General features: G+C 34.8%; 1 protein-coding gene across 2 annotated transcripts in view; it reads left to right on the top strand.

The window, feature by feature from the left end:
• The window catches only part of LOC105348735 (DNA repair protein RAD50), a 29,717-nt gene extending 4,538 nt beyond the window's left edge, over positions 1–25,179 (top strand). Inside the window, exons 9-39 of one of the 2 annotated variants that reach the window (XM_034444042.2) lie at positions 266–343; positions 496–572; positions 800–901; positions 1,317–1,386; positions 3,112–3,212; positions 3,431–3,535; positions 4,463–4,564; positions 4,792–4,904; positions 6,850–6,948; positions 8,552–8,638; positions 8,815–8,907; positions 9,016–9,050; positions 10,425–10,515; positions 10,884–11,019; positions 11,254–11,367; positions 11,491–11,586; positions 11,886–12,033; positions 12,242–12,299; positions 12,655–12,856; positions 14,495–14,524; positions 14,772–14,852; positions 15,903–15,961; positions 20,824–20,971; positions 21,185–21,358; positions 21,915–22,040; positions 22,164–22,216; positions 22,396–22,481; positions 22,763–22,902; positions 23,462–23,595; positions 24,111–24,239; positions 25,042–25,179. In XM_034444042.2, the coding sequence (XP_034299933.1) occupies positions 266–343; positions 496–572; positions 800–901; positions 1,317–1,386; positions 3,112–3,212; positions 3,431–3,535; positions 4,463–4,564; positions 4,792–4,904; positions 6,850–6,948; positions 8,552–8,638; positions 8,815–8,907; positions 9,016–9,050; positions 10,425–10,515; positions 10,884–11,019; positions 11,254–11,367; positions 11,491–11,586; positions 11,886–12,033; positions 12,242–12,299; positions 12,655–12,856; positions 14,495–14,524; positions 14,772–14,852; positions 15,903–15,961; positions 20,824–20,971; positions 21,185–21,358; positions 21,915–22,040; positions 22,164–22,216; positions 22,396–22,481; positions 22,763–22,902; positions 23,462–23,595; positions 24,111–24,239; positions 25,042–25,093 (3,119 nt within the window). In that variant the 3' untranslated portion in view covers positions 25,094–25,179. Of the gene's footprint in view, positions 1–265; positions 344–495; positions 573–799; positions 902–1,316; positions 1,387–3,111; positions 3,213–3,430; positions 3,536–4,462; positions 4,565–4,791; positions 4,905–6,849; positions 6,949–8,551; positions 8,639–8,814; positions 8,908–9,015; positions 9,051–10,424; positions 10,516–10,883; positions 11,020–11,253; positions 11,368–11,490; positions 11,587–11,885; positions 12,034–12,241; positions 12,300–12,654; positions 12,857–14,494; positions 14,525–14,771; positions 14,853–15,902; positions 15,962–20,823; positions 20,972–21,184; positions 21,359–21,611; positions 21,772–21,914; positions 22,041–22,163; positions 22,217–22,395; positions 22,482–22,762; positions 22,903–23,461; positions 23,596–24,110; positions 24,240–25,041 lie in introns of those variants that run through there. The other variant, XM_034444044.2, reaches the window with a different exon arrangement.
• Positions 25,180–25,945: the final 766 nt, after the last annotated feature.

Below are 25,945 nucleotides of genomic sequence, written 5' to 3'. Positions count from 1 at the left end.
AATCACAGTATCAAGGATACGTAAATTCTCAGCCAATGACCCTATCAATACAAAATGTTTATAAAAATTGCACTTCAATGAACATCAAATTTTTTGGATCAACTAAACAACGAAATCCACGAAAATTGGTATTCAGTGAATATTGATGAAACCACAGTACTGGTACCCGAAAGGAAATCTCAGTTACATCAAGATGCAAATGTATTGTAATACCACTTTGTGAATTTCCAACAAATTCTGATGATTGTATATGTATATTCTGCAGAGAAACATAGAAGTGAAATGAATATGATGGAAAACTCAGCAACAGAGCTCCGTGGGCAGATAAAGAATGAGTTTCAAGGTTGGGGACTCCTAAAGAATTTAATGTTAAGAGATATTTTGTAGGGTATAATTGCAATTTAATCATATTTGTGTTAATTTAGAGGAGTGTACACAAACTGAGTCCTCTTTGGTGTGCCCAAAATGATAAATTCTAATGCATTTTGTACCAAGGTTCCGTTGAGGAGTTACAGAAGAAGATTGCTGAATTTGGGAACATGGTACAAGAGAGACAAGAGACAATGGAACAGGTACAGTGTAGTTTGTTCTTGAGTGTAACTTTTCATAGGTACCCTTTGTATTGTTATTGTCTGTATTCACTAACTATGTGTGTTTTGTCATTGAATGAGTTGTGTAGCCATTTTTTTTACCTGTAAACTCTCATTATAGGTATCTTGCATTTAATGAACCATGCACTGTTATTACAAACAGGTATATGCAGGTAAAAAGTTCCAATCATTTTTTTCTCCACTTCTAGTTTCAAATGCTGCAGAGAGAACTGAACAAGGAGCTGGAGAAACTGGGACAGGAGAAAGGAAACTTGTTGATGGAGGTTGGCAAGCTGGAACAAGAATCAGAGGTCTGTCTCTCTCTGGCAACAAATGTCCATCTGGCCATGCAATAAGCCCAACCATACTTACTGTAGAATCGCAATGTAACATTTTGATGGTCAATAAATATCTGGCCACACAATTAACGTGATCATTTCATACTTCATAAAAACTACTGGTACTGGCAAGGTGGATTTCGGTATAACTTCATAAACAATACTAATGAAAATATTTAGCTACATAAGTGATTAAACTCAAGTTGTATTGACAATGTACAACCAGTGATACATGTGTGAAATAGATACTGATGATATTAGAAATATATACTGATGATATTAAATATGTTGATTTTTATTTGATATGTACAAATTGATCAGACAATGCAATGTACATGTACATACATATGTATTATGTGTATTAGTTGGGTTTTTTTTCTTTAAACAGAGGTATAAAGAAAATATGAAGAGAAGGGATGATGAGATAAAGAAATTGTCCACAAAGTATGATATTGAAGGTAAGGAAGTGACCTGTCACTGAATCAGAATGGTGGATGGAATTTTTAGATTAGTGAAGAAATAAGATCATACCCATACATTACATCGATCTTTGATTATTTTTGTCCAATTAACAATAGACATGCAACATAATTCTGTAATCTATATGCAGGGTTGTCTCTAAAAATTGAAGTAGGAGTAAGAAACAAAAAAGTAGAAGGGGGTCTGGGGGTCTAGGTTATTGCTAGATTGTGTTTGAAATGCAATAATAGCAGGGTAATTACATCAACATAGGGGGAGGGGGGGTTTCCCCCCCCCCCCCCCCCCCCCCCCCGGGTCTTAGAGACAACCCTGTATATGTTTATTTGAATCAACTGTTTAAAAATGGAGTACAGGTAGTGATTGATGTAATTTATTAGACACTTGCAGTTTTTGAGATGAGATAGTATGATAGGGTTCAGTTTTTGAGATGAGATTGTATGATAGGGTACAGTTTTTGAGATGAGATTTATAATGGGATACAGTTTTTGAGATGAGATGTATGATAGGGTACAGTTTTTGAGATGAGATTTATAATGGGATACAGTTTTTGAGATGAGATTGTATGATAGGGTTCAGTTTTTGAGATGAGATTGTATACATGATAGGGTACATTTTTTGAGATGAGATTGTATGGTAGGGTACAGTTTTTGAGATGAGATTGTATGATAGGGTACAGGTTTTGAGATGAGATTGTATGATAGGGTTCAGTTTTTGAGATGAGATTTTACATGTATGATAGGGTTCAGTTTTTGAGATGAGATGTATGATAGGGTACAGTTTTTGAGATGAGATTTATAATGGGATACAGTTTTTGAGATGAGATTGTATGATAGGGTTCAGTTTTTGAGATGAGATTGTATACATGATAGGGTACATTTTTTGAGATGAGATTGTATGATAAGGTACAGTTTTTGAGATGAGATTGTATGATAGGGTACAGGTTTTGAGATGAGATTGTATGATAGGGTACAGTTTTTGAGATGAGATTGTATGATAGGGTTCAGTTTTTGAGATGAGATTGTATACATAAAAGGGTACATTTTTTGAGATGAGATTGTATGATAGGGTACAGTTTTTGAGATGAGATTGTATGATAGGGTATAGGTTTTGAGATGAGATTGTATGATAGGGTACAGTTTTTGAGATGATATTGTATGGTAGGGTACAGTTTTTGAGATGAGATTGTATGATAGGGTACAGTTTTTGAGATGAGATTGTATGATAGGGTACAGTTTTTGAGATGAGATTGTATGATAGGGTACAGTTTTTGAGATGAGATTGTATGATAGGGTATAGTTTTTGAGATGGGATTGTATGGTAGGGTACAGTTTTTGAGATGAGATTGTATGATAGGGTACTGTTTTTGAGATGAGATTGTATGGTAGGGTACAGTTTTTGAGATGAGATTGTATGATAGGGTACAGTTTTTGAGATGAGATTGTATGGTAGGGTATAGTTTTTGAGATAAAATTGTATGATAGGGTACAGTTTTTGAGATGAGATTGTATGATAGGGTATAGTTTTTGAGATGAGATTGTATGATAGGGTACAGTTTTTGAGATGAGAGAGTATGATAGGGTACATTTTTTGAGATGAGATTTATGGTAGGGTACAGTTTTTGAGATGAGATTGTATGATAGGGTACAGTTTTTGAGATGAGAGAGTATGATAGGGTACAGTTTTTGAGATGAGATTTATGATAGGGTACAGTCGGGGAAGCCTGAGTGATGAACAGTATCGAGCCTTCATGGACCTCATCAGGGGAAAAATAGAGACCCTTCTGGAGGACGGGAAGAAGGTCAAAGTGAGTAGCCAAGTGTCAGAAGCTCCTCTGTAGTTTGAGTAATGCTTAGTATTTAGATCTTTCATTCATTTGTTAAACCTTTGAATTTATTGAAATTTGACAATTTATGTTAAAGTTATTTAGCATGAATTATTAGAGCTTTGATTTTAAATTCTTTCTTGATTTTTTTAAATTGTTTTGCAAGATAGTCATGTGAATTCTATAATTCCCTTCCTCAGATGGAGTTTGAGGACAAAGATGCCAACATGCAGCAAAAACTGGATGATGTTCGAGACAAGAAAACAAAGCTGGAGCAGAACGAGCGACTAAAGAGGGATTTAATGGTAGGTCTTGACCGTAGATGTAAGAAACAGTACGGTCATTTAAATTAATGAATGTAAAGTGTGATAGATGCTTGCTGAACCGCGTTTTCATTCTATGAAAATAACTCATGGAAAGTGTCTGTTATTACCTGTTCGAGGGTTGTTCGGAAATTATTCAGACATTTTCTCTTATTCTTTTAGTAAAAAAGATAAACCCTTGAAATTTCACCAAAACGTAAATCAGGATAGAGATTATCAATGTGAAAAGTTTCTTGTCCATGGCATGAATAGATCATTCCTGGTAGGCTGACCAACGTGCCTTAGTCAAGTGACCTGGTGCAACCGCAAACTTTTCGCAACGTCATTTTATGCTTCTTATTGCTCATGTGTTTTAAACACCTTACAAACGAACGGAAATAAGAATTATTCTCTATTTCTCATATTTTGTTTTCATTTCCAGATGTTATCATTTACATTTTCTCTTTCTTGTTATTCTTAGGGGATAAATCTAGTTATTTTTACCCGAAAGTCTAATTACTGTGAATGTCTCCTTTAGTCATTTTTTTTATATATATTTTAGAACTGTTGACAACAGTTAGTGTGTCAAAAGTACTTGATAAGTAATCCCATTGGCCTAATTCTAGTTAAACAATCGGTGAAAAAATATGATGAACTGAAGCTCTATACCTTGTCTTGTCATCGTATAGTTTTTTAAGCAATCGCTTGGCCTTAAAATGTCTTCTTCTAAGATTTCCACTAGTTTGACGGTTTTCAGTGCGTCGCCTTGACGTCAAAATTCAATGTTAAGTCGTCAGATTTCTATTGTTTGGTAAGAAAAGAAATATTCGAGTTGTCTCAATAATTTTCGAACAACCCTCGTATACGATAAAGCACCAATTGTACTTTACATACACTGTGTGTAAACAATACAGATTTATGAATTTACAGACAGAGAACACTCAGAAGATTAAACAGCTGAACAAGAAGCTGAGCGAGGTCGAGGCTTCTGCCGGGAGGAGAGACCAGATAACTCGTGACCTCAAGCGAGCTGTGAGTGCACTCAGATATCTTCTCAAGCTTCTTGTAAAGACTTGATGTGTGTAAAGACGAATTGATATGACTTAACTAAATAAAAACCAGCTGTGTTAAATTAAAAAAATATATAAAGTTTAATAGATAACTGCAATTGCAATTTTGATGCATGCATCACAATTTCTATAGTTCATGTATTTATTAGAACTTGAACAGAAAAAAATCTGAGTTGAATATTTTTAAAGGAATTTGAACTTAGCAAAGCAGAAAAAACAGTAGATGTAAGCAAAGTGAAACAGGAAATTGAATCTCTCTCTAAAGAGAAGTCCAAACTGGATGCCAACATTAGTGAACTCAGGTTTGTTGCTATCTTCTTATGAGTTTCCAGATTTTGTTTTCAGCTGTCTTTAATATACCAATTTTTTTTTATCTTTTACGAGAAAGTGACTAACTAAAACATTTTTATACCCCCGCAAACGAAGTTTAGGGGGGTATATTGGTTTCACCCTGTCGGTCTGTCCGTCTGTCCGTCTGTCTGTACACGCAACTTTGTCCCCCCTATAGAATTTTTTATTACTGCATGGAACAGTTTGAAAATTTGTACATATGTTGAACACCATCTGAATATGTGCACCTGCAATTTTTTTTAAGATCAGACAAGATTTAATGATTTTATGACAGTTTTCATTTTCCTTATTCTATATATTGTACACTAATGTTGAAAAGTAAGGGAGGTAATCCTTACAGATTTTATTAATTAATTAATAGAAAACACTCTAAAATATATTTATATAAATACATCCAGATGGAGTTTTTTGTCTTTATGTCTTAATTAATAAAAAAAAATTATTTTTTATAAGTATTCTATCAACTGACAATGCAAAGTTTTTGTTTGTCAATGATAAATTCTTAGGAGCTAATGAGAACATCAAAGACAAGTGTGGCTGAATTCATTTGTCCCAAGGGAGCCATTATCTGAGCCATGGTTCAGATGGAGCATGTGTTTAGGGGAAATTGATAATCTGTAAAATGGGTGATGGTTTTGGGGCTATCTTAAAACTGTTTCATGTAAACCAAAAGGTCTATCATTATAAGGAAATAAATAATATAATTATTAATAAAGAAGTTAAACTATTTTTAGAGGTTGTTTAAATTTATTTGTCAAATAATTTGATGAAGTGACCCTATTGGGCATTAATTTAAATGAAATTCAAAATTACTGATATGATTGTAGTGTTTTGGCAATTTAAAATTGTTTGTAATATTAAATTTTCTTTTTTACATATTTTTACATAGTATGGTAATTATGGTAATGTTTTGGGAGTTTATTAAATTTAACAAGCTCATCAAAGAAAATCATAGTCCTATGGGATCAATTTTCTGATATGGAGTTCAATTGTGCCATAGGAGAAAGTGAGGAAAATTTGAAACAACCAATTGCATCTGTCAAGACTCTTATTAAAAAGATATTGAAAGTTTTATCAACAGAAGAGCATTGCTTGGCTACCGGTATTTCTATTCACTGCAAAGGGAGGGGTTTTTGTCATTTTGTTGGTTTTTCTTTAAATCAATTAAATTAAAAAAATATATCATCAAATACATACATATGTAAATGTATTACTGTTATAGATATGTATTTACAGTGAAATTCTGACAATTTTGATTTTTCTTTGTTAACTTTTTTTTTTTTTTTTTACAATTCTAGAATTTTTTTTTTTATGTGTTCCAAACCTTAATTATTATTCAATTCAATTATTTGTCCCATTTGAAATTAGCCTAGCGGGGGTATTAGTCCCATTAGGACAGTTCTAGTTTCCACTTTCTCATAAAAAATACAAAAAAATTGTATAAAATTATAAATCAAAGGCATATACAGTATTCTGATTTGAACAACGAAATCATGTTTCAGAAATGATACTTAAACAATCCATAGAATAAAAGTTTATTTAGCATTCCACCTTAAGCATTTGTTATTTATACCTTTTAAAACCAATCTGAATGTGTTTGTATATGTATAGCAATTTTCCTGACTGCCTTTTGGTTTGTAATGAATGATTTTCATATACAAAGCCATTGTGTTTTAACCCATACAGTATATTAAATAGTGGCAAATTATTGTGAAATGTTGCGTATAGGTATAAAAGTTGGTGTAACCACATAAGAGCCAGAATACTAACCCTGTTCCACTGAACCTAACTCTAAATGGTAACCATTTGAATACAGAAAGTGTTTGGTGATTTTGTTATATTTTGTGCACTGTAATCTTGATGAGTTCTGACTAAATTTTCTATCTGTGCCCTCAGTTCGGAGATGAATCGCCTCCACTTGCAGTCTAGTGCCAGGGCCCAGCTAGACGTGCTGAAGAAAGACAAGGTGACCAAAGAGGAGCAGATTCGTAGACTGTAAGTTTCCAAAAAATTCTTTTCCACCTTATTATGCAGTAATGGAGGCCACCCCTCCCCCCCACCCCCTTACCATGTCACAAACTTTCCTCAAATCGCTACTCAATTTCAAGTTAGAGTAAATTGAATATTTTGGCGAGGCTAGACCTATGAGAAGGGAGGTAACTCTCTTACTCTCTGTAAGCAGCCTCATTGTGTAGCCCAAATATTTATTGTCTTGATTAATTGCTTTACCACTTCATTTTTATCAGAAAATGTCAATTGAAGTCAGCAAGTGAGCATTCAACATGTCTATGAGCTTATATTTTGTATGTACCGTATTTTCCCGACGACTCGTCGATGCGGACGACTCGTCGAATTGCCCATTTTTAGCCAAAATTTTAACAAAATCCTACGATACGTCGATCTCAGACCATACGTCGATCTTATCACTTCAAAATGGCCTATAAAACTGCAGTAACATTATCAGTGTATGATGCCACGATGTCACCGATATTGCTACCAATTATTATTACTGATTAACATTTAAACAATTACGCTTTATACTTATGCATCAAATTTTCAAATACCGGCAACTTCTACAAAGTCGCTTGCATTTTAAACAATTCCCGATATCGCGTGTTATGCAAAACTAAACTTACTTTGTCAGAAATATTTTATTCCCAAGCATTAAAATAAGTATCCACTCTGACTATCGCCAGTGTATTCGCCATTACGTAACCAGCCACCTGTTGACTCGGCGCGTGGTCAATGTTTGTTTAACAATTTCCGGTGTCATAGGCATGCACCTGTCTCGTGTCGGACTTCAAAGGGGGATCTCAAGTGCAGAAAGCTTAGCAATTACTATGATTTTATGAAACTTGTTTACTTTGTATCCAGTAATGCAGTTACACGCTATTGTTTTACATAGACACTGTTAGAAATAGATCGATCATTTGTACGACTTGATAATGACGATACCGGACCTACTGCAATATTTTCTTCCATTCAAACTTGGTTTCAATTTTACTGCGCAATGTTATCTTCCTACTAGTGATACATAGAACCATGTGACGATGTGTTTTAAAAACGGAACGGTAAAACTTTTAATTGATTAAAGACAATGTAACATTTTTTAATAACTGTTGTTATTATTATGTATTTAAGTGTTGACAGATGAGTGAAAATGATAATTATTAAAGATGAACAGTGAATTCAACAACGTAATTTTCAATCACACAGCCAACTCAAGATGATTAAAACCAAGATTTTTAAGGCTATTTTTAAAAAATTTCTGACATCGAGCCTACGACAAGTCGAACAAGACGATAAGTCGGGTGCTCTGCTTCAGAGGAAAAAAATACTGACTAATCGTCGGAAAAATACGGTATGCAGTCAGTTACATTGACATGTACTAAATATGGTCCATGTTTATTTTATCAAAGATATGTACATGTACATGTACAGGTATTGGATTTTCCCTTTGTCTTTATAATTTATGTAACAAATGTTATACATGTACATTGAGTATATATTTTTTTATTTTACATAATTATTCTTACTTAATCATGCATTTTTTGTACTAAGAAACTAAAACGAAAGCATTTTTTACTTACATATTCAGGCGCGCCAAACAGGAGGACACACTGACCTACTTACTGGGACACATGCCTGCGAGGAATGTTCGGGGAGAACTTGACGAGTATATAGGGTAATGTCTACGTTACAATACTTACGTTGTTTAATGTTCAGAATGATAAGAAATTAATGACCAAACTGTGTAGATCTTTAGTATGTTTCAATGTTTTACATGTATTTCTAGGCATGTTTATCATCCCTATTTTTAATGTTAGATTTATATGTCATCTTGAAAATTGTTTATTGCAGGAAGCAGACTGAATCTGTTAAACGTTTGAATCAGGAAATACAGAAAAGCAAGAGTGCTCTTTCCAGTAGAGAGGCAGAGAAAAAAATGATTGGGTAAGGTCAATATTTATGTTAACTACATTACCTTTAAACTGATAGACTTTCTATTTCACTTTGTTGATATTAATGACTATTGATGATATAAAATTAACATTTTTTTAGGGAGACTCTAAAGAAAAAAGAAGAAGAATTAAAAAGTATGAGAAATAATTCACAATTTAGGTTTATTAGGGCCCCGCAAGGATTTGCGGGTGCCCTATAGTAATCACTCTGTCCGTCCGTCCTTCTGTCCGTCCGTCCGTCTGTCACTCTTCTGTCCACAAATTTTCTTTTTTTTTCTAATGACTTTTTCCATGGTTGCCCAATCAAGTTCAAATTTGGTATGGTAGTTCAGTAGGCAGAAATACATATTTTGATGCTAAGTTTGGTTCTCTATGTCTTCTGGTTTGGAGCTGGGGTGGTGGGGTAAATTCCTTAACTATGCATAATGATAATGGGCAAAGAGAGATAACTGCTGAGAATGTTACCATTGTATACAGTATTTGGAAGGCTGTGCAATATTTGTCCTTTGGGATTAATTAACCTTCCACAGGAAGAAAATCATTGAGATTAATTACTGCACTACCTGTGTCTTCAAAATGAACTTTGTATTGAAGTTAAGGTTAATTTTGAATGATGTATAGTATTGTGTACATTCTTAGAAATATGGATTTAAAATATATAATATTCATACTTTATTTTGGTTAAAATACCGTACACAATGATCTATGAAATTTTATTGAATCCTAAAATCAAAATATATATTAAGATATCCTTTTTCACTATTTTATTTTTTAATTATTAATTTTATTTTTTTCTGCCTTTATGCTGTTAATTTTAACAGGTAATCAGATAATAACCCCATTCTGTCATTTCTGAAAAAAAAATCTTATTGTAAATTTAGAAGAAAAGGATGAGAGAGCAGAACAATTAATCCCCTGGGATTAATTATCTTGCCTGCTGCAGAAAATTTAGAGGCTTATCTCTATCTGTCATATGAAGATTAATGAACACCTTTGTCTGCAACTGATGTTTGTTTTGAAGTTGAGGTCAACCCTGGGTGATACAATGTATTTGCATTCACTGAAGGCTTGCATTTTATAAAACACCTGTTTAAATCTTTTTTAAATACACATTTCATTTAGTTTTTTTTACAAGACATGAGGTTATCCCTGTTTTATGCAGATACAAGGTTACTATTTTGAGTTTTTGGACATTCAGGAATTATCTTGAAATTTTAAAAATACAGTTCTTACTTATAATTTTCATTTCTTTTTTTTACCACCTTATATATATTGCAGTTCTTTACATCTTATGCCGGGCATTTATTTTTCATCATTGTTAATATAAAGAGGATGGAATTCAAAGTTTTTTTCACTTCTCTATATTAATTGTCATAGCGGGGCCCTTCCTGACTGGTCAGTTTTCTAGTTTGTATAGTTATATGCACAGAGCAGTTTCTTTACAACTGATAAAAGCTTTTAAAAGAGGATTTATGTAAACTCTTATTAATGATAAATATGAATTTCTAGATGTGGAGGAAAAAATCTTTTCTGTGTGTGGAAGTCAGAATTTTGATGATGGTCTGTCTTCATTGCAAGAGAAAATGTCCTCAGCTCAAGAGTGAGTTCTTAGATACAGCTAGTTTATATTGATTAAAATTTAATATGATCTCTAATAGCATTTTTGACACATCACAAATGATGAAAATGGTTTGGATGTTGTGAGATAAAGTGCTCCATACTAAATATGCTCATTTTGATAGGCATTATTTGAACAGCATGCATGTAATGTGTAACTCTTCAAAGGTAATGCTAAATGGTTCATATGGAATGCAAAATAAAAAATGAAACATTTAATGTTAACATATAATGCTTTAGGGTCTGAACAGTGCCTCATCATAAATGTATGAAAATTATGTATTACATGTACATGCACCTTTTCTTTGTTGATATACATGTAAGAGAACAGTGGATTTGATCTTTTTACAGTCAGAGAGGATCCCTGTTGGGGGCTGAACATTTTTTTCAGAAGTATGTCAACGACCTTGAGAAGCAGGAGCCATGCTGTCCTCTATGTCATCGAGAATTCGACACTGACCAAGAGGTCAAGGAGCTCATTATTGAGGTCAGTAGGTCAAGGAGCTCATTATTGAGGTCAGCAGACCCAGGGAACTGATACATCAAATATTATCACAGTCATATTTAGTTATATATAATGGCATATTGGTGTACAAATGCATTACTGCCAGCTTTTATAGTATCTGCAAAATCATATTGAGGATTAAAAAAAAAGTAATGAAGCAAAACATTTCATCATGCATTCAAAAAAAGTCATGATATTTTGTGTATTAATTTTCAGCTAAAGAATAAGCTTCGTATGGTACCAAGCAAATTACTGAAGACTGAAAAAGACCTAGATGAATACCGAACAAAGTATGATGCTATGATGCAGCTGAAGCCGCTTAAAGAAAATGTAAGTTTGATGAGATGCACCTGTTGGAATTCATATGCAGAAGCCATGAATTTCCAGATGCTAACCACATGTAATAGAGGAACTTTATTGCAGCTTTTGAACATATAAATTCCAATTTTTCAGATTACAACTTTAGAAGATAAAGAGGTCCCAGAGCTAAAGAACAAGTTGAAAAAAATCAATGAAGACATTACTAAACTGAGAGAAGACATTCAAACAGTAAGCCAGATTACTTCAGCCCCCCCCCCCCCCTCCCCCCATTGGTATTGGTTCTCGAGCAGGAAACTGTCATATGATTGTAAAGTTTTTTTAAAAAATGAAATCGCCTGAAATAAAATCATTCAAAGTACAACACTCTCCCTTTAGCTTCATTGTTTCAGCACTGGATTTGTAAGCCAGTCTAGCTGAAAGATGAAAAGATGCAGAATTTATTTCTGTTACATATGAATTATTCATGATATTTACATTGTACTTTTATTAGTTTGCTAATTACATGTTAATGTGCATTTTGATATCAGAAAGAGGAGGATCTTCACACTCAGGAGCAAGACGATGAGTCGGCAAAACAGATACAGCCAGACATTGTGATGATGGACAGGTACCAAGGGGAGGTAACTGAGTTGGAAAAGAAAATCTCAACAGAGGGCGCTAAACTGTCAGGGGGAGGTAAGCCAGGAAAAAGGATCAGAACTTACTTTTATCTTGGAAATTATGTGATAACAAAAATTGTCAAAAATTAGGATGTTCATCTTCGATTGAAATTTTCAATTAAAGGCCACCAGCCTTACTATTTTTGAAGGTTTAATTACACAATGTAATGTTCTACAAACTCAAAATATTTTGTGTAAATCAAATGTATTTTCTTTTGGTTCAGACTCTGATAGAACTCTACAAGATGTTATAAATGAAAAAGAAGATTTACAATTAAAAGTGTGAGTAGTTTTGTGCCCCTATGCAAAAAGAGGTCCCTTTATTGTATGGATCAACTTATCACCCCTCTGGCAATATCTCAAGAGTCATATTCTGGATTAAGATACACAGTGTATATTAATGTAACTGTATTCTGACAACAGAAAGTTTACTTTGGGGATTTTCAGGTTAAAAGTCTAAGATGCACTTATTGTTGTCTGTATCAAATTGGTTGGTTGTTATACAGCATATTTCAAATGTGAGTTGTAGATGATTTTGAGATGAAAAGGTGAAGTCTATAACAAGTGCTGATAAGTACACTGTAATGTGTGCTATAATGGAGTTCGATCTTTTCTCACAACTTGTATCATTTTACAGAGACTCCTCTAACAAGCAGCTGGATAGTCTGAGGCAGAAAATCAACCTATATACAGAGGAAGTGCAACGTTTGAAATCCGAAGTGAACCAACTGACGTCAGAAAAGCTTCAGATTGACAGTGATTTACAGCAGCGAAATAAGCTGGAGGAGGACAAGGCAAAGTCTCTCAGTGAGAACGACCAGTACAACAAGGAAATCATGGTACACTGAGTGCATAATTGTGAAAGTCAATAGTTGTTTATGTCTTTTATTTTTTCTGAAAATATTCGTTATATACTAGCAGAAAAAAGAAACTGTGCATTATAAAATTTAGTATAATTATCCTATATCTATTGTTTGTATTTATAAAATTTAAACAATCGATAATGGTAATGTTTTTTGACAATATCGGATGGTAAACGTCCGGGTGCACGGACTTTTTCATGGTTAGTGAGCACCTGTTGTTTATTGAAGAAGTTGTACGCACAAGTTTTACGGGCTAATACTGTTTGGAATAAGAACTGTAAAGGATTTGTTTAAACTTGTTTAAACTTTTTTTGTTAAGGAAATCACTTTAGTTTCAACAAAATTTACCCCTATGTCATGCCACGACTCAACGAAAACCAACGTAATCGTGCTGTTGGGATGCTGCAAGCTGGAATGGCACAAAATACTGTAGCAAGACACTTTGGAGTTCATCTGAACACCATCCAGTCGTTATGGAGACGTTTTCAACAATCTGGCAACACTCAGGATCGACCGCGCTCTGGGCTACCTTGTGTGACGTCACGTCAACAGGACAACCACATTAGACTTGTGCATCTGAGAAATCGTTTCCAGACAGCAAGTTTGACTGCCCGTAGCATTCCAGGGCTTCAACTAATAAGTCCAAGAACTGTGCGTAATCGTCTGCGCGAGCAAAACATCAGACCAAGACGTCCAGCGGTGCAACCAGTACTGCTTCAACGTCATCGTATCGCCAGACTAAAGTGGTGCACACGACATCTGAGATTCAAAATACAGGGCTGGGCCAATATTCTGTTCACTGATGAATCCAGATTTCATTTGGATAGCAGTGACGGCCGTTGTAGGGTGTGTGGGGTGGAATATCAGCACGTGGAAGGACCCCTCTACAAATTGTCAATGGAAATCTCACCGGCCTACGCTATTGAGATGAAATTATTCAGCGTCATGTGATACCCTTCATACAGAGACATCAAAATCACATCACTCTGCAGCAAGACAACGCAAGGCCACACATTGCACACGTAGTCAGGGACTTGTTTACTCAACAGATTGTCGATGTCTAACTTTGGCCAGCTGTTTCACCCGATTTGTCGTCGATCGAGCACGTCGGGGATGAAATGGAAAAACTTTTACGCAGTTTACCAAATCAGCCAGTGACATTGGCTGATTTAGGACAGGCTTTAACCAACATCTGGAACAACATCCCTCAAGCATTTCTGAACACTTTAGTGGCATCAATAAGGCGTCGCTGTCAAGCATGCTTGAACGCAAATGGTGGTCACATGCGTTATTAATTTTGTTAATTCAATTTCAAATAACAGTGACTTTGGAGTGTGCTGAAATTGAAGTTATTCGACGTTGACATTAATGTGTTATGAGATGTTGTTACAAATACATGTGTTAACAGTATTACAAAAAATAAAATTTGTTCATTGTAATTTTTAAATGTTTTTTCATATATTAAATAATGCACAGTTTCTTTTTTCCCATAGTAAACATGCTGATAGAATGACTATTGAATTCAGCATACATGTATGAAATATATACATGTACATGCACTTATTTTAATATGAACATGACATTTAGTTCTAACAAACTAAATTTTCATTTCAGGAGTCAAGGGATCAGATTAAACCATTACAGGTAACCTATTTATTCCAGCAATTAAAACCTTCTTAAATAGTTTTTATGAGTTCGAAGCTATTTAGCATTAATTTTGAGGCATATATTAAAGGGTTCCATCTTTTGTTTCAAACTTTGCATCTTTCCAATTTTGAACTACAATATTCGTCGTATTTTCTAAACCTGATGACTTTTAAGGCTTTAGAATTTCTCTTATTCATTGCTTTCAGATCTTTTTGACCACTATTTTTATCTTTTATTTTATCAGAATCAGCTGGAGAAATTGAAGAGAGAAAAAGAAAAGATTCTACAGGAAAAGGAAGAACAAATGGAACACATGAAGAATGAGGTAAGAGGGGTCATGTAAAAGGTCTGGGGAATTATATATGGGGCAAAGAATATAAGAGAAGAACAGATTGGGTTTGTTAAGAGTTTGATATGTTTATTAAAATGATTACCTACTAAAGTTCAAATTTAATCATCAATTATTTAATTTTTAGCTAACCTGAGCTGAAAGCTCAAGTGAGCTTTTGTCTGTCGTCCGTCTGTAAACTTTTCACATTTTCAACATCTTCTCAAGAACTACTGGGCCAATTTCAACCAAACTTGGCACAAATCATCCTTAAGCAAAGGGGATTAAAAGTTATGAAAATTAAGGGCCACACCCTTTTTAAAGGGGAGGTCATTAGAAATTAATGAAAAATTTTGAGAAATTTTCATAAATCTTCTTCTCAAGAACCATAAAGCCAGGAAAGCTGAAACTTGTGTGGAAGCATCCTCAGGTAGTGTAGATTCAAAGTTGTAAATATAATGACCCCAGGGGTAGGGTGGGGTCACAATGGGGGGTGGAAGTTTTACATAGGAATATATAGAGTAAATCTTTAAAAATCTTCTTCTCAGAAACTAATCAGCCAGATGATTCTTTATAATTGTGAAGACTTTGGCTCCAGGACAATTCTTCGGCCTCACAAGAAGGTTTAGAGTTTGATGTAGCTTTATATCCCATATATAAACAATTGTTAAGGATCTTTTTGAGGACTGCAATACTCAACATGTGATATGACTATAAAATCATCCTGTTAGAAAAGGGACTAATGATTATAAACATAAGAATATCCAAGGGGGGAAATGTATTTTATTTATACAGGATCTACATGTATTATTGTACATTGTCCAGATAGTTTGTATTATGACTCCATTAAGCTGGTTTTATCATACCTATTGTTCCTCAGGTGAGCGGTGTGGCCCATGGGCCTCTTGTTTTTTAGTAAGCTAGAAAAAATAAATAATTTCAAATTGTCTATCCATAGGGGCATAGAAAGGAAGACTAATGAAATACACGTGAGAGGAGGAAAAATGATTAGAAAATTATCAAAGCAATTTATCTGTATCATTGCAGGTAGACAAAGTGAAGAATGATACAGCAAAAGTGAAAAATGTCAACCTGGAAATCAAAAAGTGAGTGTAGTGAATTAACAGGTATCATAAAAGAGGTCAAAAACATTACGCCTCTTGCAACTTGTATTAATTCCTTATACTGTAAAGTCTTGTGTATGGTATGCACTTTTTTCACAACTGAACTGTTCTGATTGGTTCTTTATTAAAGTACACATGGTAATACATTCTTGTAGGTGAATATTATCAAACAAATTATGTAATAAGTAGCAATACAATTCATAAGCCGACAAAATATAATAAAGTTAAACTTACTGAGTTGTGGCAATAAAAATACGCAAATAATATAGGCAATCAGGTCTTGCAACGCAGGAGCTAAAGAGTCCACACAGGCTACATGTTCCCTATAACAAACAGCAAGGGAGACACACCCAAGTTCACACAGCAAGGGCTCAAAATGCTCAAAAATACTGCTCGGGGTTCAGACCTCTTCTCTCCAAAATCAACCCACACCCTGTATATATATAGCCAGCAAACTAACCAAACAAGTTTTACTACTCAAAATACTTAATATAGTCTCATCTGCAACACCCCAAATAAACAGCTATGTAAACCTACCAAACAAGTTCGATGAGAATTCTAATCTAAATATAGTAACATCAAGAACATAACAACCAAGTGACCAATAAAGCGTAAATAAATGGTTAACTCCGATCTATAAATGATTATTATGAATACATTATCAATGCATGCACAGTGTTACTTTTTAAAAATCTCAATAGAAAATTTCTTCATTTTTGGATGTGTATTGTACATAGGAACAACAATTTTTCCAGCATTTTACACCCAACTGTGGGGGTGTGTATTATACACAGGTGCATGTTATACAGAAAATTTTACAATCACCAAGATTCTTTATATGAAAAATTTGTTGATTTCTTATAACTGAAATTTATGTTTGAATTCATTAAGTAAGGAAGTTGACAGTATTTTGGTTTTTAGCTCACCTGAGCTGAAAGCTCAAGTGAGCTATTCTGATCACATTTTGTCCGTCGTCCGTCTGTCCGTCCGTCCGTCTGTCCGTCTGTCTGTCTGTCCGTCTGTAAACTTTTTACATTTTGAACTTCTTCTCTAAAACTGCTTATCCAATTTCAACCAAATTTGGCACAAAGCATCCTTATGGGAGGGCAAATATAAATTGCAAAAATAAAAGTCCGATCTGTATTCAAAGCGGAGAAAACTTTGAAACTGTAGAAAAAGGGGGGTGCATTTTTAAAAATCTTCTTCTCAAGAACTACCGAGGCAAATTCAACGTAGTTTAGCATAAATTATCCTTATGGGAAGGAAAATATAAATTGCAAAAATTAAGGGGTAATTTTGTTTCAAATCTAAGTTATTACGAAAATAATAATAAAGGAAAGGCGTGTTTCAATCAGTTTAATAGCATCGGGCTCGGCATCCGATAAAATGGGTAGGCAAGACTTGGCCTGGGCAAAACAAAAGATTGGCAGTTATTAATCTGCCAATCTCATTAAAATTTCAGGATATTTGATGGACTAGTATATTTGTATTCGCTGTAGATATTGCTGCAAAATAATGCGTATTTGGAATTGACGATTGCCGATCTGCCCCGGCATTTATTTTGCCACGGCCCGGGTTTGCATACCCATTTTACCAAGACTCGTATTCCATACTTCTAAAACGAGGTTCTTTGTTTAAAGCAGCCATGACATTATACGAAAAAGGGTCGATCTGACTATGATGAATTTGCTTGTTGTGCAACAGTTCGCGTATGAAGGGAAATTTTGAAACATTTAAAATATATTTGGTGCTGATTTTGTGAAGTAAATTGAGGCTAAATATTTCAATGCGTTGACAGTTTTCACACATGACGTTGGTGTTAGCTTGTTCTGATTTTCGTTTCCTTTTCATTATTTATGCTTTGTAACCTGGAAACTATCGTCTGTATTTCGTGATTTTTACTTATCAAATCAAACAGAGACTTCGGTAAATCAAACAGTTACGTTAACTGTTTACCTGCGCAAATTAAGCAAAATCTGATGTAGGGGTACTGATCGGTAATTCGGCAGTATCTTTTGCGTAATGGTAGATTAATGCAATAGGTTTTGTTGAGATGCTCGGCATTTTCTCTAGTTTATTCAGTTTAAATAGAGTTTGATATCGCTTACGGAAATATGTAGGTATATACATGTATATATATAATTCATTATACATGTAGTGCATGTTTCTTGTGTTTAATTGTTTACAATTTCTATTTACTAACCATATTTGAGTGTTAAGCTTCGAATTATAAGCAAGATACAGAGATTTGCTCACAATTCTATGTTTGTACACAGATCTTAAAGCTAAAGATTAAAAAAAGTAAAAAAAAAAATTGTCAATATTTATTACGGAAATTTTCAAAATCTGTTCTTCCAGAAACCAACTTATTGAATTGTAAACTTAACCTTTTTAGCTCACCTGAGGATGGGGCCACAATGGGGGGGGGGGGGGGGTCGAAGTTTAACAAGTGAATATTTAGAAATCTTCTTCTCAGAAACTAATCGACCAGGAAAGCTGAAACTTGGGTGGAAGCATCCTCAGGTAGTGTAGATTCAAAGATGTGAAAAAAATGACCCCTGGGGGTAGGGTGGGGCCACAATGGAGGGTCGAAGTTTAACATATGAATATAAAAAGTAAATCTTTAAAAATCTTCTTCTCAGAAACTAATCGGCCAGGAAAGCTGACACTTGTGTGGATGCATCCTTAGGTAGTGAAGATTCAAATTTGTGAAAATCATGACCCCCAGGGGTAGGGTGGGGCCACAATGGGGGATCGACGTTTTAAATAGGAATCCACAGTAAATCTTTAAAAATCTTCTTCTCAGAAACTATTCAGCCAGGAAAGCTGACACTTGTGTGGATGCATCCTCAGGTAGTGTAAATTCAAAGTTGTGAAAATCATGACCCCCGGGGGTAGGGTGGGGCTACAATGGGGGATCGAAGTTTAACATATGATTATATACAGTAAATCTTTAAAAATCTTCTTCTCAGAAACTAATTAGCCAGGAAAGCTAAAACTTGTGTGGAAGCATCCTCAGGTAGTGTTGATTCAAATTTGTGAAAATCATGACCCCTGGGGGTAAGTTTGGGCCACAATGGGAGGTCGATGTTTTACATAGGAATAAACAGAGTTATTCTTTAAAAATCTTCTTCTCAGAAACTAATCAGCCAGGAAAGCTGAAACTTGTGTGAAAGCATCCTCAGGTAGTGTAGATTCAAAGTTGTGAAAATAATGATCCCCAGGGGTAGGGTGGGGTCACAATGGGGGGGGGTGTCAAAGTTTAACAAAGGAATATATAGGGCAAATCTTTAAAAACTAATCAGCCAGATGATTCTTTATAATTGTTAAGACTTTGGCCCCAGGACAATTCTTTGGCCTCACAAGAAAGTCCAGAGTTTGATGTACGTTTATATCCAATATATAAACTATTGTTACGGATCTTTTTTAGAACTGCAATACTCAACATATGATTTGGCTATAAAATCATCCTGTTAGAAAAGGGACTAATGATTATAAACATAAGAATATCCAGGGGAAAATGGATTTTATTTATACAGGATTTACATGAATTATTGTACATTGTCCAGATAGTTTGTATTATGACTCCATTGAGCTGATTTTATCATACCTATTGTTCCTCAGGTGAGCGATGTGGCCCATGGGCCTCTTGTTTAGCTCACCGAGCTGAAAGCTCAAGTGAGCTATTCTGATCACATTTTGTCTGTCGTCCGTCTGTCTGTCTGTCTGTCTGTCCGTCCGTCCGTCTGTCCGTCTGTCCGTCTGTCTGTAAACTTTTCACATTTTCAACATCTTCTCAAGAACCACTGGGCCAATTTCAACCAAACTTGGCACAACGCATCCTTAGCCTAAGGGGATTTAAATTTGTGAAAATTAAGGATAATGCCCTTTTGCAAAGGGAGATAATTAGGAATTTATGAAAATTTTCGAGAAATTTTCAAAAATCTTCTTCTCATGAACCATAAGACCAGGAAAGCTGAAACTTGTGTGGAAGCATCATCTGGTAGTGTAGATTCTAATTTGTGAAAATCATGACCCCCGGGGGTAGGGTGGGGCCACAATGGGGGGTCGAAGTTTTACATAGGAATATACAGAGTAAATCTTTGAAAATCTTCTTCTCATGAACCATAAGACCAGGAAAGCTGAAACTTGTGTGGAAGCATCCTCAGGTAGTGTAAATTCTAATTTGTGAAAATCATGACCCCCGGGATAGGGTGGGGCCACAATTGGGGGTCGAAATTTAACATAGGAATATATAGAGTAAATCTTTAAAAATCTTCTTCTCATGAACCATAAGACCAGGAAAGCTGAAACTTGTGTGGAAGCATCCTCAGGTAGTGTAAATTCTAATTTGTGAAAATCATGACCCCGAGGGTAGGGTGGGGCCACAATGGGGGTTCAAAGTTTAACAAAGGAATATATATGGTAAATCTTTAAAAATCTTCTTCTCAGAAACTAATCAGCCAGATGATTCTTTATAATTGTTAAGACTTTGGCCCCAGGACAATTCTTTGGCCTCACAAGAAGGTTCAGAGTTTATGTACATTTATATCCCATATATAAACAATTGTTAAGGATCTTTTTGAGAACTGCAATACTCAACATATGATATGACTATAAAATCGTCCTGTTAGAAAAGGGACTAATGATTATAAACATAAGAATATCCAGGGGAAAATGGATTTTATTTATACAGGATCAACATGTATTATTGTACATTGTCCAGATAGTTTGTATTATGACTCCATTAAGCTGATTTTATCATACCTATTGTTCCTCAGGTGAGTGATGTGGCCCATGGGCCTCTTGTTTCTACAGTAGTATAACTGTATATTTGTTTTTAGTTACAACCAATCTGGGAAGGCAGAACTGTTAGTGGAGAACAAAAAACGCCTGACTCAGATCGAGGAGAAAGCCGCTGAAAAAGAGGAAGAATCCAAAGACTACACCGCAAGTTTGAACAAACTGAGGGATGAGCTCGCGAAGAATGCGGTGAGTTAATCAGCATTCAGCTGTTAAGGTTCTCCGATCTTCAGCCTAGAAGTACTTTTTTTCAACTTAAAAATGTTATTTGATAAATTTATTAAATAACAAAATTTCAGATAATTAGAGTTATTGAACATTGCTGAGGATTGGAGATTTAAAAAGTTTCTCAAATTCAGTGTCTTAGTTATGTCAGATTGGAATAAGAATTGTTTTGTGCAGGAGAGGGAGAGAGAATTAACAGATAACCTAAGACTTCGCCGGCATTTACAAGATATCGAGAAGAAGAAAGAGAGCATAGCCAAGCTGGAGAGTGAGCTGGGCGGGATCGATGCTAAACATCTGGAGCGAGAGAGACGTCGATTGATGGCAGAGCAGCAGGAACTTCTGAAAGAGGTGAATGGGCTAAAAATATACATTATACTTAAAGCTAGTTACTTTTTTTTTTTACCAAAGCTTAAAATCAGAAAACATGCCGAGTGATTTGTAGCTGCAGAACTGTGGCTCCAAGGGGAATTTAATTGGGTTGATGGACCATGGAGCTACTGGTCCATCCATAAAAAAAACTGTATTGAAACTTTCACAAAATATATTCCTTAATTAGGTTAATAAGTCTGAAACAGTGCGCAAGTTTTTGTTTTGTTTTTAGTTTTTAATATGTATGGACCTGTAGCTCCATGGTCTGTCGACCCAAATTTCCTAAGGAGCTGCAGTTCTGCAGCAGCTAAGTGATTTGACTTTGGATGAATTATTGTATCAGCACTTATTGTCTCTGTTGTGGTTTGAACCTGTTTCTTTCAACACTCTACTGATCAAGCTTTTAAAGGAATAACCTACTAGTTAGAGCTAGTAGAAATGCCAAATAACTAACACTTCCATATTATAGACGTTAATTATTAACTTGTTTTAACTTATTTTGATCAGAACTTGTGTGATTTATGACATTTTCCAGAAACAATTGTCGGAGAACAGAAGGATGGCTTTACATGGTGAGCTCTCCAGTCTCCTTAGTGAGCTCAAGTCAGACATGTACAAGAATGCAGGCACCAAGTTCAGGGACAAGATGATCGTCCTGAAAGTAGGCTGCTTACTTATAAGTCATGAAACTATAAATGGGAGATTTCTGGTGAGATAGGGAATGTAACTGAGCAATAATTCAGTATGGTGACCTTGAATGTTTTTGTTGTCTTTCATTTTTCAGACTACAGAGTTGGCAAGCAGTGACCTGGAGAAATATTACAAAGCACTCGATAAGTAAGGCAATTTAAATGTTATTCAAAATTCCTATGTACTGGTCATTTACAAAAAAGATAATTTCAAGAAAAGTTAGATATTATGGATTTACAATTGTATATGTGTTAAAAAACTTCAATCTTTCAAAAAGCTGGTTTGATTTAAATTTTATGACAAAAGTTTTGCTATGTAATTTGTAGAGCTATAATGAGTTACCATAATATGAAGATGGATGAAATCAACAAGATCATCCGAGAGCTGTGGAGGAACACTTATAAAGGAAATGGTAAATAAAATTTTTCCTCCAGAAAAGTATATGCAATTTGTATTCAGTTGACCATTTTCATGTGTGTTTTAAAAGCTCTTTTGGCAATATCAATAATACATAACATACAAACACTGGTTCACTTTCCTGAGTCTGTATTGTGTTCGGCAGCAATTGTCCTGCATACTCCCACACTCTTATCTTACATAGAGAGAATATACATGTACTTCTTATAATTTACCTGGTAGTCAAATTTTATTTAAATCAATTGACTTGAAAGAATTTGTATTTTTGATCGGCAGATATAGAAACAATAGAGATTCGTTCTGATGAGGACGAGGCGGGGCTGATGAAGGCCCGTCGGACATACAACTACAGGGTCGTGATGATTAAGGGGGACACAGCCCTTGATATGAGGGGGCGCTGCAGTGCTGGTCAAAAGGTTAGATGAAAATTACTTGGGAAAATTTGACAAAATTTAACATGTACTTAGGAGATAAACAGCAAGTTCAGATATTCACCGTGATATGAACTTGGTTGACTTGTGATCAAATCTTCTGAGAAGCCCTGTGGGCTTGAGCCTCCCACAAGATCACTTACCAATCAAGTTCATATCCTGGTGAACTTTTTAAACTCATTTACTGCTGTTTATTACTTTTTATTACGTTTGAAAAGGGAAAACCATTCAGAATCATTAACGTAGCCGTGTTTTGGGGTTTTCAATAATGCAGTCATCAAACAATAAGTGTGTATGGTAATCATAATGACATCATGAAAAAGTTCACACAGAATTGAATGTTTTTGATATTCTATAGCTTCATATAAGGAAGCATATTTGCAAATATAAATACATGTATATTGATTGCAGAATTAAATTTTTTTTTTAGACAAGATATTTTTCAAGTTTCTTTTCATTGTAAAATATATGTTATCATTGATTTATATTGCTACTTTTATTGTTGTTGTCTATCTTATAAACTGCCGATACTGCTATTTGACAGGTGCTTGCATCACTCATTATACGAATGGCTCTAGCAGAGACATTCTGTCTGAATTGTGGGATCTTGGCCCTTGATGAACCGACAACTAACTTGGACCGAGAAAACATTGAGAGTCTGGCTCTTGCACTCGTAGAGTAAGTTTGAACTTCAATGAAGTCTTTATTATCTGGAGTTTAACTTCGTGTAACGTCATTGTCTAGAATGTAACCTTGTCTGAATAATGCTGATCAATTCAATAGCATTGATTTTTCACTAGGAGATTGGATTTCGTTTTCTTGAAAAAGATGTTTTAAATAATTTCTGGATTTCTGATATGGATAAGATACAGACATTCCATGCCGGATTTTGTTATAAGAAATAAATTATATTTTGAAATATTCACTGTACATATACATGTAGTTTGACATACCGTAATTCTTGGTAAATATTTATGAAATTCATTAACATATAACTTTTTTTAAGCATCGTTTAAACTCAACCATGTATTTTCAAGTGTTCAAAATCAGTGTGATAAAAGATATATGAAATAAACACAAATTTTAGGTTTTATGTATGTTTGATGTATGCTTGAAGTTAGAGAATTGTGCAATAATTGACATGATAGATTTATCATACGGTGTGTTACCAATGGCTTCTATTTGTTGTATAGAATTATCAAGTCGCGATCAAGTCAGAAAAACTTCCAACTGGTGGTCATCACCCACGATGAGGATTTTGTCGAGTTGTTGGGACGGTCAGACTATGTGGATGAATTCTGGAAAGTTCGAAAAGATGCCAAGTAAGTTGTGATTTAAAGCTGCTTGGTCCGATTTTTTTGTAATTACAGTATCAAATTTTTTTTCATACAAATCATTTATCTTAGAAAGTTATGGACTTTCTCCTATTTACACCAGCAGAATCAGTCTCCTTTCAAAGTTAGAAATATTCAAAGTAAATAAAAATAATTTCTCTTTGGGCAAACGAAAAAACAAACCAATATGCATCACGGGAATGTTTAGAAAAGGAAACCGCTTGGTTTCGTCCCCTGAATGATTGGGGTTATTCAACCCGCATGCTATGCATCGATTGTAAAGAAGGCAGACTTTAGAAATATTAGCGAACAAAACGTACATATGTTTATTTTTGATTTGTCTGATCATTTCGACCTTTATTTTTAAAAGCGATGTCAAATTCGTAATATAATACAACCATACCCGTCTCGTCGTCAGGGGTGAAATTTAACATGAGGCGAAATAACGCGGTACCTTTTAATGACGTTTGTTTTGTTAGCAAATTTTGTACGTATTTTTCTCATTGAAATTTGGCATAATTGACGAGTAAAACTACTGCAATGTCTATTATTATACATATACTAAGCATAGCCATCGTTTAAAAACGTGCAAAAAATTTGATAAAAATTGGACCAAGCAGCTTTAAGTTAATTACAGGTAAATCTCACAAAACATTTGGAAGGTTATGAGATGGTATGGCATTTGTATTAAGGAATCATTGTAATTCTGGGAGAACAAAAATGCATTTTCATTTACTAAATACATGGATCATTTATTCAATGTATACCTACTTATACAATATTTTTACAGTGCTTGTTCAAAGTTGGTAAAAGCGAGAGTAGAGGATCTACATAGTCGGTGAAGGATGTAATCCATGGACACCTGCCTTGCCATACTAGCTGTTATTGTTAATTGGTTATTGTTAATTAAATATATAGAAGAAAAATTGTTTGGGGTTGTTATTGAGAAGCAAATTAAAAGCAAAGCAAGTTCAGGTTCGATTTATTCATCCAAACCTCAATTATGGTACATAGGAGACATGCATGGGGGGGGGGGGGGGGGGGGCAAGCAAATGTGATATTGGAGAGGTTCAGCAAACCAACATGTAAGCGTACGTGTAGAAAGGAAAATGTGTGCATTACGTCATCAGTTTGTGTAATGACGAATTTCTCCACATACAGGGTGTTCTATTAATATAAGATATCATTTTCTCTGTAAATATTTTTTTGTTAGATTTATTTAACAAAAACATCAATGCATTTTCATATAGATATATGTAACAGAGACACTTATTGCCTCTGCTGGGGTTTGAACCCGGGTCCTCTGGCACGCCAGTCCATCACTCTACTGATCGAGCTAAAGGGTTGACCCTTTAGTTACATTTGGCGCCCACATTGGGACCTGGGTATTCTCTGGCGGGTGAGAGAGATTGTTTCCAGAACTTTGCCCCACAGGCATTGGCACTCCAGGAGAGTCAGGACGCCTCTTTCCTTAGAGGGGGACAATGTGGTAAAGTCAGGTATATGGCATTCCTACTATAGCTCTGGCTAGTGAGTTAACCCTTTTAGCTCGATCAGTAGAGTGCTGGACTGGCGTCCCAGAGGACCCGGGTTCAAACCCCAGCAGAGGCAAAAAGTGTCTATGTTACATACATGATGTAAATTTTCACTCTGCAAATTTTACAAACATAAGTTATTGACAAATTGAGTGTTGA

This window comes from Magallana gigas, chromosome 2 (genome assembly GCF_963853765.1).
Source record: "Magallana gigas chromosome 2, xbMagGiga1.1, whole genome shotgun sequence".
Taxonomy (NCBI): Eukaryota; Metazoa; Mollusca; class Bivalvia; order Ostreida; family Ostreidae; genus Magallana; species Magallana gigas.
Note: the sequence above shows the minus strand (reverse complement) of the source record. Positions and strands in the feature narration are given on the sequence as shown.